The sequence below is a fragment of the Lepisosteus platostomus genome, chromosome 5, assembly GCF_059453375.1.
Source record: "Lepisosteus platostomus isolate fLepPlt1 chromosome 5, fLepPlt1.hap1, whole genome shotgun sequence".
Taxonomy (NCBI): Eukaryota; Metazoa; Chordata; class Actinopteri; order Semionotiformes; family Lepisosteidae; genus Lepisosteus; species Lepisosteus platostomus.
This window is the reverse complement of record NC_142615.1, coordinates 23,723,949-23,742,091: the sequence shown is the minus strand read 5'-3', so window position 1 is coordinate 23,742,091 and position 18,143 is coordinate 23,723,949. Positions and strand designations below refer to the sequence as shown.

Sequence of the window (18,143 nt, the reverse complement as noted above, 5' to 3'; positions counted from 1 at the left end):
CACTGTAACCAAACCAGGATGGATTCTGCTGGGAGCTGGACTGAGCTCATTCTCACTCCCTGTGCTAAAAACAGAATTAGCTCTTCCCCGAACATCGTCTACAGCTGCTGGATGGTGCTCTGAGTCTTACTGCTCCGGCAATTACTTTGACGAAAGACAGATCACTTGTGCGCTTTTAACCTTCTCGCAGCTACGGGCGAGACTGACGCTCGCGATATGAAGGCACCCGCTGGAACACATTCTCTAACTTTCACAATCGCGACAGACTTCTCTTTTTAAAAAAAACGTAGATATAGCCCTGAAAAAAGCATTAGCTTTATCAGTTTTTACATTAATCTATTGTAACGCAACGGGGGCTCAGGCGGGCGCCCTTGCCGCATCTGGTCGGCCCAAAGTATAGGTGGCTCGAACCCGGGACTTCCGTGTCTCTCTGCAGCGACATAGCCCCGTGAGCTAAAGAGAGATCTCTCTACAGCCCAGTAGCTGTGGTCCTGCTATCACAGGGAAGGGCGGTGACGTCACCCACTCTGGTACGCCGGCTCTTACACACACTGCTTGTCGGCCGTAAGCGTTACACTATTTTGAATCAAAGTTTGATATTTTTTTTATTTTTTATTGCATTTTACATTACAATAATAATAATCATCATCATCATCATCATCATTGCGTACACTTATATAGCGCTGTTCTGGATACTCCACTCAATGCGCTTTACAGGTAATGGGGACTCCCCTCCACCACCACCATTCTCCTGAATGATCACAGAGACTCAGGACCTCGGTTTAATGTCTCAGCCGAAGGACGGCACCTGTTTACAGTTTAGTGTCCCCGTCATTGTACTGGGGTATCAGGACCCGCATGGACCGCAGGGTGGGCGCCCAGCGACAGAAACCAGACGTGTGTCGGGCTCGGCTGCGAGCAGGACAATGACGTCATGGGGACAAAGTAGAGGAAATCAAAACGGTTCTATAAAAGACCTGTGTCAGCTGTTGGTTTGCAGTCTGGGCTCTAAATCCTCCGATCCGATTTTAAATCTCTCTAATACCTGAGCTGCGGCTTCTTCCGAGTATTTATTCGTATACTTATTATGTGTAAATGTATAGATGAAACCTTTCATATATTGTTCAGTTTAAATCAAAATGCTTTACTGATACAAGAGAGAAGTATAGTATGAAAGATGTGACAAATTTGTGATTTCTTGGAACAAAACGGTTTTTATTTGCATTCGAAATGAAGCGGATTTTTAGCGCGACACCCAAACCCTTTGTCTTTTTTAGAGTGATTTTTAAACAGACATAAATGTAGAAAATGTGTTTTTTTTAGTACTGCAATAGCAGGGTCAGTGGCGTAATGAATAACGCGTCAGGCCTCGCGTCGGAAAATTATAGGTTGGCCTGCCGTCTGGCTTGTTGCGTTTATACCACTTACATTCTTTTATATAAATGAACTCCACCTGAAAGCTATAGAAAACACTTTGGGTAAGTTGTCTGCAGCCTCATGTGAATTTTGACAACTTACCCAAAACACTGTACTGTCTGGAGATCAGCTCCAGCTCTGAACTCAATTGCAATGAAAAACCATGCGTAACAAAACTGGAGAACAGCTGAACTTGTGCTCAGTTCGGTGATGAGGGTTCAGAACTGTCCTTGTTGTAATTAGCACGAACTGCACAGGCTCTGAATCAGACCATGTCAATTAGTCTGATCAGTGTAGGACACGTTAATGTAGAATTATTAATAGGTTTATTAGTTAGTTAGTTCAGGTTTACCCACCTGAACTAATGTAGAATTATTACTTGGTCTGTCTCTTGTTTGTATATAAATGAATGTCTCTGACAACTTAATGTTAGTTTTACGATGTAGGTCAGGCGTTGACATATGCACGGGTATACGAAATGTCTCACTCCTGATTCAACTCATGTTCTATAGGAGATTGGCGATTCCTCCTGTTTCTCGTACAACCATATCAGAACAGAAGCCTGTGTCACCCAGCTGTGATTCAAGATCGACTCGCATCTTTATCCCTTTTTTGTTCGTGATCATTATTTTCTTTAGTTATGATCAATATTGAACTTTTTCGAAATTAAATGACAATAATCAAACATGCAGGCAGATTTTTGAAAAGTATTCGGAATTGACAGGGTGCCCCTTTGGAACAGTCGTCAGAAAATGTGAGAAAATGAAAGTTATGTAATCTCTCCCACAAAGCATTGAAGATTGGAATCTGAGTGTAAAAAAGCTACCCGTCTCCCAATGATAGGCAGGGATACACACCATGACTCGAATAGTCTCAGCGAACGTTAACACCTATGATATTACGAGTGCTTTGCACGTGTCGAATTTCAAGAAGGAACTACTACAACAGTTGTGGACATAATTCAATACCACCGGCAAAGTCCAATGCCGGCAACGTCTGCGAAAATAATGTTCACTCATGGAATTTGGTCTTTGAATGGCTGGCGGGAAAATTCATTTATACTCCTGTTGCACCCTCAGCTGAAACATGTTAAAATAACAACGCAGATTTGTTGGAGAACCTGACAAGAATTATTGGGTTAGCACTGTATGTATTCTTGTATATTTACTTTAATGTTCCTTTTGAGATGTTTTTTTTGCAGAATAAAGTATATTTTGTAGAACACAAAACATCTTATGACAAGGTTTACAAGTTATCTGTTGAACTACATTCTTATAGGTGTGGTCACATTCCAGATCATTTGTTTACGTTTTTGTTTCTGGAGCAACTGTTAGATGAAATGTGCTAATATGTAACCTAACTCCAGTGTGAATAACTAGAAGAGGGGAGCAGCTCCATTCCATACCATGGGAGCTTTGAGATTGGCTGGGCCAGATCTCTCATTTGCATATCTGATTTGGAAATATAACACTAAACCCCTTCTTGCATGGATTTAACTTGCACCCAAGAGTCCCCTACTGTGTATTGCTACTTATTTTTTTATGATAAGTGGTGATTACCAGTTGACAGGTTTTATTTGTTGAATTATAAATGGTTTTGTATTATCATCCTGAATGGCCTGTACTCAAGGTTTGGTAGGGTATGTGTTTTCATTTCATTTACCAAATTGAATTTTTGCTCTTTTAGTATTTGTCTAGAAGGCTTTCTGAAGTCAGGAACCCCATTTATTTGGTGAAAAAGGATTCTGTATTAATATTAATATTTCTCATACAACATAAATAGGGTCTTTTATGAATAAAAAGATCTTGCACTTGGAAATCTTGATAAAGCTGTGTGCTTCCATGCACTCGAGCAGTTTTGATTCCTAATATTTGACCTTAGGTGTGGGAACGGGTCTTTTTTGCCATTTGATTTCCAATTGATCAGCACAGTATAGAAAATAGACCCATAAAGCAACCTCAGCAGTGACAAATGTCACTGGGTCACTTGGGTTTATACGTCGGGGTCCGGTAGTGAAGCTCCGCTCCTGTTTAGCCTCCGAAGCCGTACAGGGTGCGGCCCTGGCGCTTCAGCACGTACACCACGTCCATGGCGGTGACGGTCTTCCTCTTGGCGTGCTTGGCGTGCTCGGTGTAGGTGACGTTCTCCAGGAACACCTTCAGCACCCCGCGGGTCTCCTCGTAGTTCAGCCTGGAGATCCGCTTCACTCCCCCACGGCGAGCCAGGCGGCGGATGGCGGGTTTGGTGATTCCCTGGATGTTGTCACGGAGAACCTTATGGTGACGCTTAGCGCCTCCTTTCCCGAGTCCCTTTCCGCCTTTGCCTCTTCCAGACATCTTCTAGTTATCAGCTGTGAACACGACACACACTGCTCATCTTTGATGTATAATAGACATCTTTCTTTGATTTCTATTATACATCAAAGAAAGATTTTTATAGGTGTGGAAACTAGTAAATAAAGCCAATGATTTGTTTTAGAAATGTATTATTAAAATATACAATTATTCACACCTTAACAATATGTAGTTCAAATTATACATTATATACAATATTGTATTCAAATGTCTAATCATTATAAAAAACACAACTAGTAAACTTCAGTTACAAATTCTAGTAACATGGCAATATATATATATATATTAATGACAAACACAAACTAATTACATGAACACGCTAATATTTAACTCAAAACCACATTTCGATTCAAATATAAATTTTTAAAATTTACAACTTCTTTATTTATTTGAAAATATTATTAATGTAGCACAAACGCTACTTTCTAATAAAGACAGAAAGAAACTGTTTGTTTTGTGTCTCATGGTGATCCTCCTCTCGAGACTAATGAAATGTTTAATATGATCCCTCGAGAAAAAAAAGGAATCAATTTCCGCCTGGAATGATTGATGCCCCATCAAACATTTTGTAATATCCCTGGAAGTTTATACAGTAGAATCCTGGTTCGTGGCTTAAATTCAAGTTAATGAGACTAAGGAAACGAGTTGGAAACTTGATGTCGAAGTGGGATTTAAATCACCCATTTCACATTTTACTTCATTGGGCAGTATGTTCCAGAAAGCAATGCCTCAGCATCCCTTCGATAGCTCAGTTGGTAGAGCGGAGGACTGTAGTGGAGTCAACAGGGAATCCTTAGGTCGCTGGTTCGATTCCGGCTCGAAGGAAGGTGCTTTTCGTGTAATTTAATCAAAGAGTTAAAAAAGCGAATCAGTTTTATTCAGACATTGATCAAAAGCTCAATAATCGACTAAGCCAAGGCTCCTGTTCCGAATTCAGCCCACGTCTGATTGTCTTTATTTAGCCAAGATCTGATCTTTGAATTAAGGGACTACACTGTCTGTTTTGTAATTCAAAAATACATACAAATGTCAAGTTTTTTGTAGATATAAAGGTGTTCTCTGTTTTCAAAGGATAGTTACTTAATTGGCATAATGATTTGGTATTGATTTTGTATCGTTGTATTATAAAGTTTGTGCTTTCTGTGTTTTTATCGTATTGTGAACTTATTTTTTAAACAAATGCTTACAAAGGCAAACACGGCACACATCTGTTTATACCAGCGGTGAAAAGTACAAGCTACTGCGCACTTCTGGGAGTATAACAGGTTCGATATAAAGTGGCAAAAATATAAAAGGGGAAAATACCCCAGACTGCGTGTAAAGCCCTCGTTGTGACTGTTTTAGATAAAAATGGCGTACTGTGCACGAAATTTTGCAGAAACACAATCTGATATTTTGATAATTATTATTTTGCAGTATGAGGCCCAGGATCCAAATCTTCAGTTCTGATTTTTTTAAGTGATATCTTTCCTTCCTGTCGTGGAAGTCACACGATGTGAGCAATTGTTTTTTTTACGTTGCGATCCAAAGAGCCTCAGACGCACTGTAACCAAACCAGGATGGATTCTGCTGGGAGCTGGACTGAGCTCATTCTCACTCCCTGTGCTAAAAACAGAATTAGCTCTTCCCCGAACATCGTCTACAGCTGCTGGATGGTGCTCTGAGTCTTACTGCTCCGGCAATTACTTTGACGAAAGACAGATCACTTGTGCGCTTTTAACCTTCTCGCAGCTACGGGCGAGACTGACGCTCGCGATATGAAGGCACCCGCTGGAACACATTCTCTAACTTTCACAATCGCGACAGACTTCTCTTTTTAAAAAAAACATAGATATAGCCCTGAAAAAAGCATTAGCTTTATCAGTTTTTACATTAATCTATTGTAACGCAACGGGGGCTCAGGCGGGCGCCCTTGCCGCATCTGGTCGGCCCAAAGTATAGGTGGCTCGAACCCGGGACTTCCGCGTCTCTCTGCAGCGACATAGCCCCGTGAGCTAAAGAGAGATCTCTCTACAGCCCAGTAGCTGTGGTCCTGCTATCACAGGGAAGGGCGGTGACGTCACCCACTCTGGTACGCCGGCTCTTACACACACTGCTTGTCGGCCGTAAGCGTTACACTATTTTGAATCAAAGTTTGATATTTTTTTTATTTTTTATTGCATTTTACATTACAATAATAATAATCATCATCATCATCATTATTGCGTACACTTATATAGCGCTGTTCTGGATACTCCACTCAATGCGCTTTACAGGTAATGGGGACTCCCCTCCACCACCACCATTCTCCTGAATGATCACAGAGACTCAGGACCTCGGTTTAATGTCTCAGCCGAAGGACGGCACCTGTTTACAGTTTAGTGTCCCCGTCATTGTACTGGGGTATCAGGACCCGCATGGACCGCAGGGTGTGCGCCCAGCAACAGAAACCAGACGTGTGTCGGGCTCGGCTGCGAGCAGGACAATGACGTCATGGGGACAAAGTAGAGGAAATCAAAACGGTTCTATAAAAGACCTGTGTCAGCTGTTGGTTTGCAGTCTGGGCTCTAAATCCTCCGATCCGATTTTAAATCTCTCTAATACCTGAGCTGCGGCTTCTTCCGAGTATTTATTTGTATACTTATTATGTGTAAATGTATAGATGAAACCTTTCATATATTGTTCAGTTTAAATCAAAATGCTTTACTGATACAAGAGAGAAGTATAGTATGAAAGATGTGACAAATTTGTGATTTCTTGGAACAAAACGGTTTTTATTTGCATTCGAAATGAAGCGGATTTTTAGCACGACACCCAAACCCTTTGTCTTTTTTAGAGTGATTTTTAAACAGACATAAATGTAGAAAATGTGTTTTTTTTAGTACTGCAATAGCAGGGTCAGTGGCGTAATGAATAACGCGTCAGGCCTCGCGTCGGAAAATTATAGGTTGGCCTGCCGTCTGGCTTGTTGCGTTTATACCACTTACATTCTTTTATATAAATGAACTCCACCTGAAAGCTATAGAAAACACTTTGGGTAAGTTGTCTGCAGCCTCATGTGAATTTTGACAACTTACCCAAAACACTGTACTGTCTGGAGATCAGCTCCAGCTCTGAACTCAATTGCAATGAAAAACCATGCGTAACAAAACTGGAGAACAGCTGAACTTGTGCTCAGTTCGGTGATGAGGGTTCAGAACTGTCCTTGTTGTAATTAGCACGAACTGCACAGGCTCTGAATCAGACCATGTCAATTAGTCTGATCAGTGTAGGACACGTTAATGTAGAATTATTAATAGGTTTATTAGTTAGTTAGTTCAGGTTTACCCACCTGAACTAATGTAGAATTATTACTTGGTCTGTCTCTTGTTTGTATATAAATGAATGTCTCTGACAACTTAATGTTAGTTTTACGATGTAGGTCAGGCGTTGACATATGCACGGGTATACGAAATGTCTCACTCCTGATTCAACTCATGTTCTATAGGAGATTGGCGATTCCTCCTGTTTCTCGTACAACCATATCAGAACAGAAGCCTGTGTTACCCAGCTGTGATTCAAGATCGACTCGCATCTTTATCCCTTTTTTGTTCGTGATCATTATTTTCTTTAGTTATGATCAATATTGAACTTTTTCGAAATTAAATGACAATAATCAAACATGCAGGCAGATTTTTGAAAAGTATTCGGAATTGACAGGGTGCCCCTTTGGAACAGTCGTCAGAAAATGTGAGAAAATGAAAGTTATGTAATCTCTCCCACAAAGCATTGAAGATTGGAATCTGAGTGTAAAAAAGCTACCCGTCTCCCAATGATAGGCAGGGATACACACCATGACTCGAATAGTCTCAGCGAACGTTAACACCTATGATATTAGGAGTGCTTTGCACGTGTTGAATTTCAAGAAGGAACTACTACAACAGTTGTGGACATAATTCAATACCACCGGCAAAGTCCAATGCCGGCAACGTCTGCGAAAATAATGTTCACTCATGGAATTTGGTCTTTGAATGGCTGGCGGGAAAATTCATTTATACTCCTGTTGCACCCTCAGCTGAAACATGTTAAAATAACAACGCAGATTTGTTGGAGAACCTGACAAGAATTATTGGGTTAGCACTGTATGTATTCTTGTATATTTACTTTAATGTTCCTTTTGAGATGTTTTTTTTGCAGAATAAAGTATATTTTGTAGAACACAAAACATCTTATGACAAGGTTTACAAGTTATCTGTTGAACTACATTCTTATAGGTGTGGTCACATTCCAGATCATTTGTTTACGTTTTTGTTTCTGGAGCAACTGTTAGATGAAATGTGCTAATATGTAACCTAACTCCAGTGTGAATAACTAGAAGAGGGGAGCAGCTCCATTCCATACCATGGGAGCTTTGAGATTGGCTGGGCCAGATCTCTCATTTGCATATCTGATTTGGAAATATAACACTAAACCCCTTCTTGCATGGATTTAACTTGCACCCAAGAGTCCCCTACTGTGTATTGCTACTTATTTTTTTATGATAAGTGGTGATTACCAGTTGACAGGTTTTATTTGTTGAATTATAAATGGTTTTGTATTATCATCCTGAATGGCCTGTACTCAAGGTTTGGTAGGGTATGTGTTTTCATTTCATTTACCAAATTGAATTTTTGCTCTTTTAGTATTTGTCTAGAAGGCTTTCTGAAGTCAGGAACCCCATTTATTTGGTGAAAAAGGATTCTGTATTAATATTAATATTTCTCATACAACATAAATAGGGTCTTTTATGAATAAAAAGATCTTGCACTTGGAAATCTTGATAAAGCTGTGTGCTTCCATGCACTCGAGCAGTTTTGATTCCTAATATTTGACCTTAGGTGTGGGAACGGGTCTTTTTTGCCATTTGATTTCCAATTGATCAGCACAGTATAGAAAATAGACCCATAAAGCAACCTCAGCAGTGACAAATGTCACTGGGTCACTTGGGTTTATACGTCGGGGTCCGGTAGTGAAGCTCCGCTCCTGTTTAGCCTCCGAAGCCGTACAGGGTGCGGCCCTGGTGCTTCAGCACGTACACCACGTCCATGGCAGTGACGGTCTTCCTCTTGGCGTGCTTGGCGTGCTCGGTGTAGGTGACGTTCTCCAGGAACACCTTCAGCACCCCGCGGGTCTCCTCGTAGTTCAGCCTGGAGATCCGCTTCACTCCCCCACGGCGAGCCAGGTGGCGGATGGCGGGTTTGGTGATTCCCTGGATGTTGTCACGGAGAACCTTATGGTGACGCTTAGCGCCTCCTTTCCCGAGTCCCTTTCCGCCTTTGCCTCTTCCAGACATCTTCTAGTTATCAGCTGTGAACACGACACACACTGCTCATCTTTGATGTATAATAGACATCTTTCTTTGATTTCTATTATACATCAAAGAAAGATTTTTATAGGTGTGGAAACTAGTAAATAAAGCCAATGATTTGTTTTAGAAATGTATTATTAAAATATACAATTATTCACACCTTAACAATATGTAGTTCAAATTATACATTATATACAATATTGTATTCAAATGTCTAATCATTATAAAAAACACAACTAGTAAACTTCAGTTACAAATTCTAGTAACATGGCAATATATATATATATTAATGACAAACACAAACTAATTACATGAACACGCTAATATTTAACTCAAAACCACATTTCGATTCAAATATAAATTTTTAAAATTTACAACTTCTTTATTTATTTGAAAATATTATTAATGTAGCACAAACGCTACTTTCTAATAAAGACAGAAAGAAACTGTTTGTTTTGTGTCTCATGGTGATCCTCCTCTCGAGACTAATGAAATGTTTAATATGATCCCTCGAGAAAAAAAAGGAATCAATTTCCGCCTGGAATGATTGATGCCCCATCAAACATTTTGTAATATCCCTGGAAGTTTATACAGTAGAATCCTGGTTCGTGGCTTAAATTCAAGTTAATGAGACTAAGGAAACGAGTTGGAAACTTGATGTCGAAGTGGGATTTAAATAAACCCATTTCACATTTTACTTCATTGGGCAGTATGTTCCAGAAAGCAATGCCTCAGCATACCTTCGATAGCTCAGTTGGTAGAGCGGAGGACTGTAGTGGAGTCAACAGGGAATCCTTAGGTCGCTGGTTTGATTCCGGCTCGAAGGAAGGTGCTTTTCGTGTAATTTAATCAAAGAGTTAAAAAAGCGAATCAGTTTTATTCAGACATTGATCAAAAGCTCAATAATCGACTAAGCAAAGGCTCCTGTTCCGAATTCAGCCCACGTCTGATTGTCTTTATTTAGCCAAGATCTGATCTTTGAATTAAGGGACTACACTGTCTGTTTTGTAATTCAAAAATACATACAAATGTCAAGTTTTTTGTAGATATAAAGGTGTTCTCTGTTTTCAAAGGATAGTTACTTAATTGGCATAATGATTTGGTATTGATTTTGTATCGTTGTATTATAAAGTTTGTGCTTTCTGTGTTTTTATCGTATTGTGAACTTATTTTTTAAACAAATGCTTACAAAGGCAAACACGGCACACATCTGTTTATACCAGCGGTGAAAAGTACAAGCTACTGCGCACTTCTGGGAGTATAACAGGTTCGATATAAAGTGGCAAAAATATAAAAGGGGAAAATACCCCAGACTGCGTGTAAAGCCCTCGTTGTGACTGTTTTAGATAAAAATGGCGTACTGTGCACGAAATTTTGCAGAAACACAATCTGATATTTTGATAATTATTATTTTGCAGTATGAGGCCCAGGATCCAAATCTTCAGTTCTGATTTTTTTAAGTGATATCTTTCCTTCCTGTCGTGGAAGTCACACGATGTGAGCAATTGTTTTTTTTACGTTGCGATCCAAAGAGCCTCAGACGCACTGTAACCAAACCAGGATGGATTCTGCTGGGAGCCGGACTGAGCTCATTCTCACTCCCTGTGCTAAAAACAGAATTAGCTCTTCCCCGAACATCGTCTACAGCTGCTGGATGGTGCTCTGAGTCTTACTGCTCCGGCAATTACTTTGACGAAAGACAGATCACTTGTGCGCTTTTAACCTTCTCGCAGCTACGGGCGAGACTGACGCTCGCGATATGAAGGCACCCGCTGGAACACATTCTCTAACTTTCACAATCGCGACAGACTTCTCTTTTTAAAAAAAACGTAGATATAGCCCTGAAAAAAGCATTAGCTTTATCAGTTTTTACATTAATCTATTGTAACGCAACGGGGGCTTAGGCGGGCGCCCTTGCCGCATCTGGTCGGCCCAAAGTATAGGTGGCTCGAACCCGGGACTTCCGCGTCTCTCTGCAGCGACATAGCCCCGTGAGCTAAAGAGAGATCTCTCTACAGCCCAGTAGCTGTGGTCCTGCTATCACAGGGAAGGGCGGTGACGTCACCCACTCTGGTACGCCGGCTCTTACACACACTGCTTGTCGGCCGTAAGCGTTACACTATTTTGAATCAAAGTTTGATATTTTTTTTATTTTTTATTGCATTTTACATTACAATAATAATAATCATCATCATCATCATTATTGCGTACACTTATATAGCGCTGTTCTGGATACTCCACTCAATGCGCTTTACAGGTAATGGGGACTCCCCTCCACCACCACCATTCTCCTGAATGATCACAGAGACTCAGGACCTCGGTTTAATGTCTCAGCCGAAGGACGGCACCTGTTTACAGTTTAGTGTCCCCGTCATTGTACTGGGGTATCAGGACCCGCATGGACCGCAGGGTGTGCGCCCAGCAACAGAAACCAGACGTGTGTCGGGCTCGGCTGTGAGCAGGACAATGACGTCATGGGGACAAAGTAGAGGAAATCAAAACGGTTCTATAAAAGACCTGTGTCAGCTGTTGGTTTGCAGTCTGGGCTCTAAATCCTCCGATCCGATTTTAAATCTCTCTAATACCTGAGCTGCGGCTTCTTCCGAGTATTTATTCGTATACTTATTATGTGTAAATGTATAGATGAAACCTTTCATATATTGTTCAGTTTAAATCAAAATGCTTTACTGATACAAGAGAGAAGTATAGTATGAAAGATGTGACAAATTTGTGATTTCTTGGAACAAAACGGTTTTTATTTGCATTCGAAATGAAGCGGATTTTTAGCGCGACACCCAAACCCTTTGTCTTTTTTAGAGTGATTTTTAAACAGACATAAATGTAGAAAATGTGTTTTTTTTAGTACTGCAATAGCAGGGTCAGTGGCGTAATGAATAACGCGTCAGGCCTCGCGTCGGAAAATTATAGGTTGGCCTGCCGTCTGGCTTGTTGCGTTTATACCACTTACATTCTTTTATATAAATGAACTCCACCTGAAAGCTATAGAAAACACTTTGGGTAAGTTGTCTGCAGCCTCATGTGAATTTTGACAACTTACCCAAAACACTGTACTGTCTGGAGATCAGCTCCAGCTCTGAACTCAATTGCAATGAAAAACCATGCGTAACAAAACTGGAGAAGAGCTGAACTTGTGCTCAGTTCGGTGATGAGGGTTCAGAACTGTCCTTGTTGTAATTAGCACGAACTGCACAGGCTCTGAATCAGACCATGTCAATTAGTCTGATCAGTGTAGGACACGTTAATGTAGAATTATTAATAGGTTTATTAGTTAGTTAGTTCAGGTTTACCCACCTGAACTAATGTAGAATTATTACTTGGTCTGTCTCTTGTTTGTATATAAATGAATGTCTCTGACAACTTAATGTTAGTTTTACGATGTAGGTCAGGCGTTGACATATGCACGGGTATACGAAATGTCTCACTCCTGATTCAACTCATGTTCTATAGGAGATTGGCGATTCCTCCTGTTTCTCGTACAACCATATCAGAACAGAAGCCTGTGTCACCCAGCTGTGATTCAAGATCGACTCGCATCTTTATCCCTTTTTTGTTCGTGATCATTATTTTCTTTAGTTATGATCAATATTGAACTTTTTCGAAATTAAATGACAATAATCAAACATGCAGGCAGATTTTTGAAAAGTATTCGGAATTGACAGGGTGCCCCTTTGGAACAGTCGTCAGAAAATGTGAGAAAATGAAAGTTATGTAATCTCTCCCACAAAGCATTGAAGATTGGAATCTGAGTGTAAAAAAGCTACCCGTCTCCCAATGATAGGCAGGGATACACACCATGACTCGAATAGTCTCAGCGAACGTTAACACCTATGATATTACGAGTGCTTTGCACGTGTCGAATTTCAAGAAGGAACTACTACAACAGTTGTGGACATAATTCAATACCACCGGCAAAGTCCAATGCCGGCAACGTCTGCGAAAATAATGTTCACTCATGGAATTTGGTCTTTGAATGGCTGGCAGGAAAATTCATTTATACTCCTGTTGCACCCTCAGCTGAAACATGTTAAAATAACAACGCAGATTTGTTGGAGAACCTGACAAGAATTATTGGGTTAGCACTGTATGTATTCTTGTATATTTACTTTAATTTTAATATAAATGTAAACATGCATGCTGTATAATCTATTGTAATTTTAAAATATGTTAGCTGAGGATGCGAGGGGGGCTATTATACCTTGTGAAACACGCAAGGAACTGTAAAAAAGGCTGGTATTTGAATAAAATTGGCGATCACAAGAAAACCACAATTTATGTGGTATTATCATCAATATCCTTCAAAATCTACGTTCAAATGAAGGATTTGAAGAAACTATGAAAAAAGCAATAGTAGCAGCAGAGGATTTTGATTTTTGCTCTTCAAGTCAGTAGATCGACGTAGAGTTGCGCCCCTACGAACAGCACAAAGGATGAAACCCACCTCCTTCGTTATTGCTATGTTTGTGCCGGTGAAAGTAGCGTTTGTGCTATTGAAAGCATCTTGGAAGATGAAGGTGCAGTCACTTCCACATGTCATGATATCATTAGATCCGACGACAAGAGTTGAAGCCTCCGGCATTTTCCAAGCCAGCAATGTGAGGAAGATGGAACTGGTGGAAGTTAGCGTGGCCGAGCGGTCTAAGGTGCTGGATTTAGGCTCCAGTCTCTCTGGGGGCGTGGGTTCGAATCCCGCTGCTGCCAAATGTTAATTTTTTAAGACCTGCAATATGATCAGTAAAAGCGCTTTTTGTTAGACTGCGGGAGGTGTTTAGAGATAGACTTTCTAAAAGACAGGCTTAACATCAAGGCAGAAAAAATATTTTGTTTTCTCAACAGAAATTCTCTTTGGCACGTTCAGCTTTATATAGGGAACAACATCTGCCGAGATCACTTTTGAGGCAGTGCACATGATAGTGTACCGGCAAGTACATTTAATATTGGCTGTGGTGGTGAGCTGCTTTTGTCTGTGAAACTTTTAATTCTTCACGCCGAATCGTTGGAACGGGTAAAGCTTATTAAATCTTTGAACATAGCGCTCCATCAGAAGTACTTTGTTCGTGATCAAAAGAGATCAGAGGATTCACTTCATGAATTCACATAGCATACCTTACAGGAAAGATTTAAAAGGGGAATTGATTGTGCTTCCTGATGTTGTTCCTGTGGTTGCCTTGGTTACAATGGTGAACGTTTTTCCACGTTCTGCTAGAGTATCCACTGGGTGAGCTTTATCAATTAGCTCGGATAGGTCATCAGTGCTCCGTCTCCGGAAAATAATCAGCACTGTCGATCACGAGTTTACAGATTTCTCCAAATAACAACTATACATTTTAACCATTCCATTAGCATTCCTTCAATCCAATAGTTTTACTCTGGGTAAAAAGCAGCGCAATCTACAGAGAGATGATATTCAAATATTTCAACGTTCTTATTGGATTACCTGTGTGGAGATATCGCTCAGAATTCCTAATATGATTTTGAGTTCAGTTTTGCTTTACTACTTTCAGAGTCTTTTATTGACCTTGCTGAAGCAGAGAAATGACATAATCACAAATGCGACCTACCTGTGCTGCTGTTTCTGGTTAATAATTATTATTGCGAGGAAAAAAAAACAGCTCCTTGCATTAAGAGCAAGAGCAACCAACTTGTTGAGTTGGGTTTTTTCCGTGGTGCTCTTCCTCAGATGCAAAGTTATTTGGCGAGCAAGGACCTCTGAGAAGGAGCCTGAATCCGTCAAGAACTCTGAAATTCTAATATCGCACTACCGTCTTGTGTACAGAGATCTGCTTCTTCCTTTTTGAGTGTTTTGGTGTTTAAGAGCACACTTCCTACCTCGAATGTTAGTTTCAGGAGATGTGTTACCAGATCACAGATCATCTTGAAAAGATTTGGGATGCACTGGCTCAGTTATTTGAAGGAACCTATACCACCAACGCACTTCTGAGAAGCACCTGCACATTTTCGCAATCCTCTCTCTCACCTACAAAGTTATGAAGACACAGACGACCAACAAAAACTAATTTGATTCACTCAATTATTTGTCCATCTCTAAAGCCTGTGTGTATTGACAAGGCAATTCAAAAGCACATATTAAATAAGAACACGATCCTTCTTGTTACCATTCACGTGGTTGGAGCGTTGTTTCGCCCTTTAACATTCTTCTACAATATTTACAAAAGGGCTTTATCACTGGAGTTGTGTGCATCAGTCCATGAACATCAACTGTACTGCTGTTTTTCTATGCGTAATTTAATTGCAAGCACTTAAAAGATGCAAAAAGGTTTCAAAGAAAACATAATTGAAAGACAGTCGAGTAAGGAGGTAGAAAAATGCACTCCCCCATTGAAGAATCAACCACCGTCGCCCATGTGACTGGATATAAAAATAAATTATTCATTTCAATTATTCATGAAGGGTGGATTGTGGCCAGTAAACATATGGACATCTTTAAGTCAGTTCGACCATCTGTGCCATAGGGGATGTAGCTCAGTGGTAGAGTGCATGCTTTTCATGTATGAAGTCCTGAGTTCAATATCTGGCTTCTCCAGATGTCTTATATTATTGTGCTCACATCGCAATCTTCTGTTGAGTAAGAACTCTTTGCTCGTGTTCATAGAGAGCCAGGTTTACACAATTAAATTCAGTCACACACGAAGTGCTACAGTCTTGCTCTGCTGTTTTAAATGTACCTCCAAAGCATTTCGTTGTGTTAACTACCAAATGATTTGAACTAATTTTACGTCATATTCAGGAAATCCAGAGAAGGTCATCAGACTTTTAGTGGCTGTTGAAGAAAACACCTGTTGAATCTCACCAGGGATTTCTTGAGAGATCATTCAGCGAGCAAGTCCTCCCTCTGGACTCCAAACATTTTGGGTTAAACTGTTATTCACATACTCTAACGAAGAGAAACATTAGTGTCTTCCGGTGTGTGAGCCCATTTCTAAAAAAAAAGTTATATAAATTGAATTGTTCTACTTTTTAGGCTTGCATAGTCTTATTAATATTTCAGTTAAATCTTTTTTTCTGTAGTAACATCAGGTGATATTAATATTAGTCCTGATTTATAATTTTTTTGTCATGGTTGATCTTAAATAATTTTGTACAGTTTTGAAAAATCATGCAGAGAAGCTACCAAAACTGGTAATGTTCATATAATGTGTAATGCAATAGCAGCATTTTGGGTTGAAAACAAAAAGTATATCTTGGTATGAATCCTAACACTTCATAGACAGCGTTCTAGGACTTCTCGCTTCAGATAAAGTTGTCAATACATCATAGATTTCTACACAATCAATATCAGCAGTGTTATCGCTACCGAACGCTAAATATAGATCCTGGCAATACTTCGTGAGATCTTCGTAAGAAAATCCAAAATACTACGGAAGGAATCAAATTTATATGTTTCTTTGGATCGAGAAGATGATCATTATGAGACTCAAAACATGCCTGTCTTTTCTTTTTTCGAGGACAAATGGATTATTGAGGTGTAAAGATGGGTTCAAAACCAAAATCACCTGCTATCGCTGCTGTTTCTTCAAATCCTTCAACTGATCATCGATATCGAGGAATAATATATAGTTTCTTCAAATCCTTCAACTGATCATCGACATAGAGAAATAATATTATACAATTGTGGTTTTCTGTTAATTGCCAATTTGACTGTAATTACATCTTCGTTTACAGATGTCTTGCATGTATCACAAGGTATAATAGCTGTCGTGCGTCCTCAGTTAAAATGTACGACAAAAGTACAACATTTATGGTTACATCCATATTAAAATGAAGGTAAATATACCAAGATATTAAAATACAATTGTACAGTCCTAACTTAATAATGCCTGTGAAGTTTTCCAACAAATCCGAACTGTAATTTTGAAATATTATAGCTGAGAATGAAAAGAGAGTACAAAGATCAAATTCAATGAGTGAAAATGCACCAGTAGTTCTCTAAACTGAGTTTCTTCCCTGAAATGACTTGCTTGCGAAGCACCAAGCAGCCTTGAACGGATCGCGGAAATCAAATATACAGTACAGATAGATTCAGAGTGTGCTTTCCAACTTTTGTGCAACATTTTCCTTTGATAGGGTGGAGTTGTCTTCACAATCTGGGTTAAATAAAAAGGAGTGACGTCAGTGTTAAACAGCTTTCCTTCTTGGAGAACAATGGTTGTGTTCCATATTTCTAATTATTTTGGTTTCAAGATCGCAATTTAGTGTGAAACATAAAAGCCAGCTGGATAAGCTTTATTAATTTCCCTCATGGGATCAATAAAGTATCTACAGCAGTGGTTCTCAAACTTTTTGGACCAAGTACCACCCCTAATCCAACCAAAGCATCCAAGTACCACCTACAAGTCATCATCTCATAGGAACCCCAGAAATTCTCAATGACCAACATGAGTGTACGTGCACATACTCACACATACATATAATAAATATTATAATAATGAACTTTATTTGATATAGCGCCTTTAAAGGTGGCTTCTCAAAGTATTTTACAGAAAAAAAAACATTAACAACAACTAATAAAAAAGCACCATTTCAGTGAGAGGGGTGAGCCTATTTAGTTGAGCAAAGGAGATGTGAATTAATTTTTCGAGCCTTGATACAATTCACAACAGAGTCTAACAGATATTAAATCATCAGGCATTTTCTTGACGGCAAAGGTCTCGCGGTGGATGTTGTAATGCGTACATTAATTTCTGGAGCAACCTCTCTAATTCGTGCAACTGCACCGTTATGTCGGCTTGTCATTGCTCTAGCACCGTCTGTACAAACTCAGATGCATTTTATCAAGTCGAGGTCATTCTCTTCGATAAATTCATTCAGAAGCTAAAATATGTGCTCTCCTGTAGTTCCTGTTGGTAGCGGTTTACAGAACAGAAAGTCTTCATGGGACATACCCTCAAACTCGTATCTAACGTAAACGAGCAAATTGGCCAAATCGACTACAGACTCATCTAATTGCAGTGAAAAACATCTGCTCATCTTAACGCGCTCTATCAGTGTACTTTTGATATAATCCTTCATTTCAATAATTCTATGAATGA

General features: G+C 39.7%; 2 protein-coding genes and 5 non-coding genes across 7 annotated transcripts; 5 read left to right on the top strand and 2 right to left on the bottom strand.

Annotated features, from left to right (window-relative positions):
* The first annotated feature begins 3,084 nt into the window (after positions 1-3,084).
* Positions 3,085-3,140, top strand: LOC148665149 (U7 small nuclear RNA). The gene has a single exon (XR_015939039.1). It is a non-coding gene; the product is annotated as a U7 small nuclear RNA (small nuclear RNA).
* Positions 3,141-3,446: 306 nt separating this feature from the next.
* Positions 3,447-4,013, bottom strand: LOC148665148 (histone H4-like). The gene has a single exon (XM_088633078.1). It carries the CDS (start codon positions 3,750-3,752, stop codon positions 3,447-3,449), a length of 306 nt encoding a protein of 101 aa, XP_088489204.1. The 5' UTR covers positions 3,753-4,013.
* Positions 4,014-4,507: 494 nt separating this feature from the next.
* Positions 4,508-4,595, top strand: trnay-gua (transfer RNA tyrosine (anticodon GUA)). Its single transcript is given in 2 exon segments — positions 4,508-4,544; positions 4,560-4,595. It is a non-coding gene; the product is annotated as a tRNA-Tyr (tRNA).
* Positions 4,596-8,392: 3,797 nt separating this feature from the next.
* LOC148665146 (U7 small nuclear RNA) lies at positions 8,393-8,448 on the top strand. The gene has a single exon (XR_015939038.1). It is a non-coding gene; the product is annotated as a U7 small nuclear RNA (small nuclear RNA).
* Positions 8,449-8,754: 306 nt separating this feature from the next.
* LOC148665145 (histone H4-like) lies at positions 8,755-9,424 on the bottom strand. The gene has a single exon (XM_088633076.1). It carries the CDS (start codon positions 9,058-9,060, stop codon positions 8,755-8,757), a length of 306 nt encoding a protein of 101 aa, XP_088489202.1. The 5' UTR covers positions 9,061-9,424.
* A 390-nt stretch (positions 9,425-9,814) lies between these two features.
* trnay-gua (transfer RNA tyrosine (anticodon GUA)) lies at positions 9,815-9,902 on the top strand. Its single transcript is given in 2 exon segments — positions 9,815-9,851; positions 9,867-9,902. It is a non-coding gene; the product is annotated as a tRNA-Tyr (tRNA).
* Positions 9,903-13,712: 3,810 nt separating this feature from the next.
* Positions 13,713-13,794, top strand: trnal-uag (transfer RNA leucine (anticodon UAG)). The gene has a single exon. It is a non-coding gene; the product is annotated as a tRNA-Leu (tRNA).
* The last annotated feature ends 4,349 nt before the right edge of the window (positions 13,795-18,143 follow it).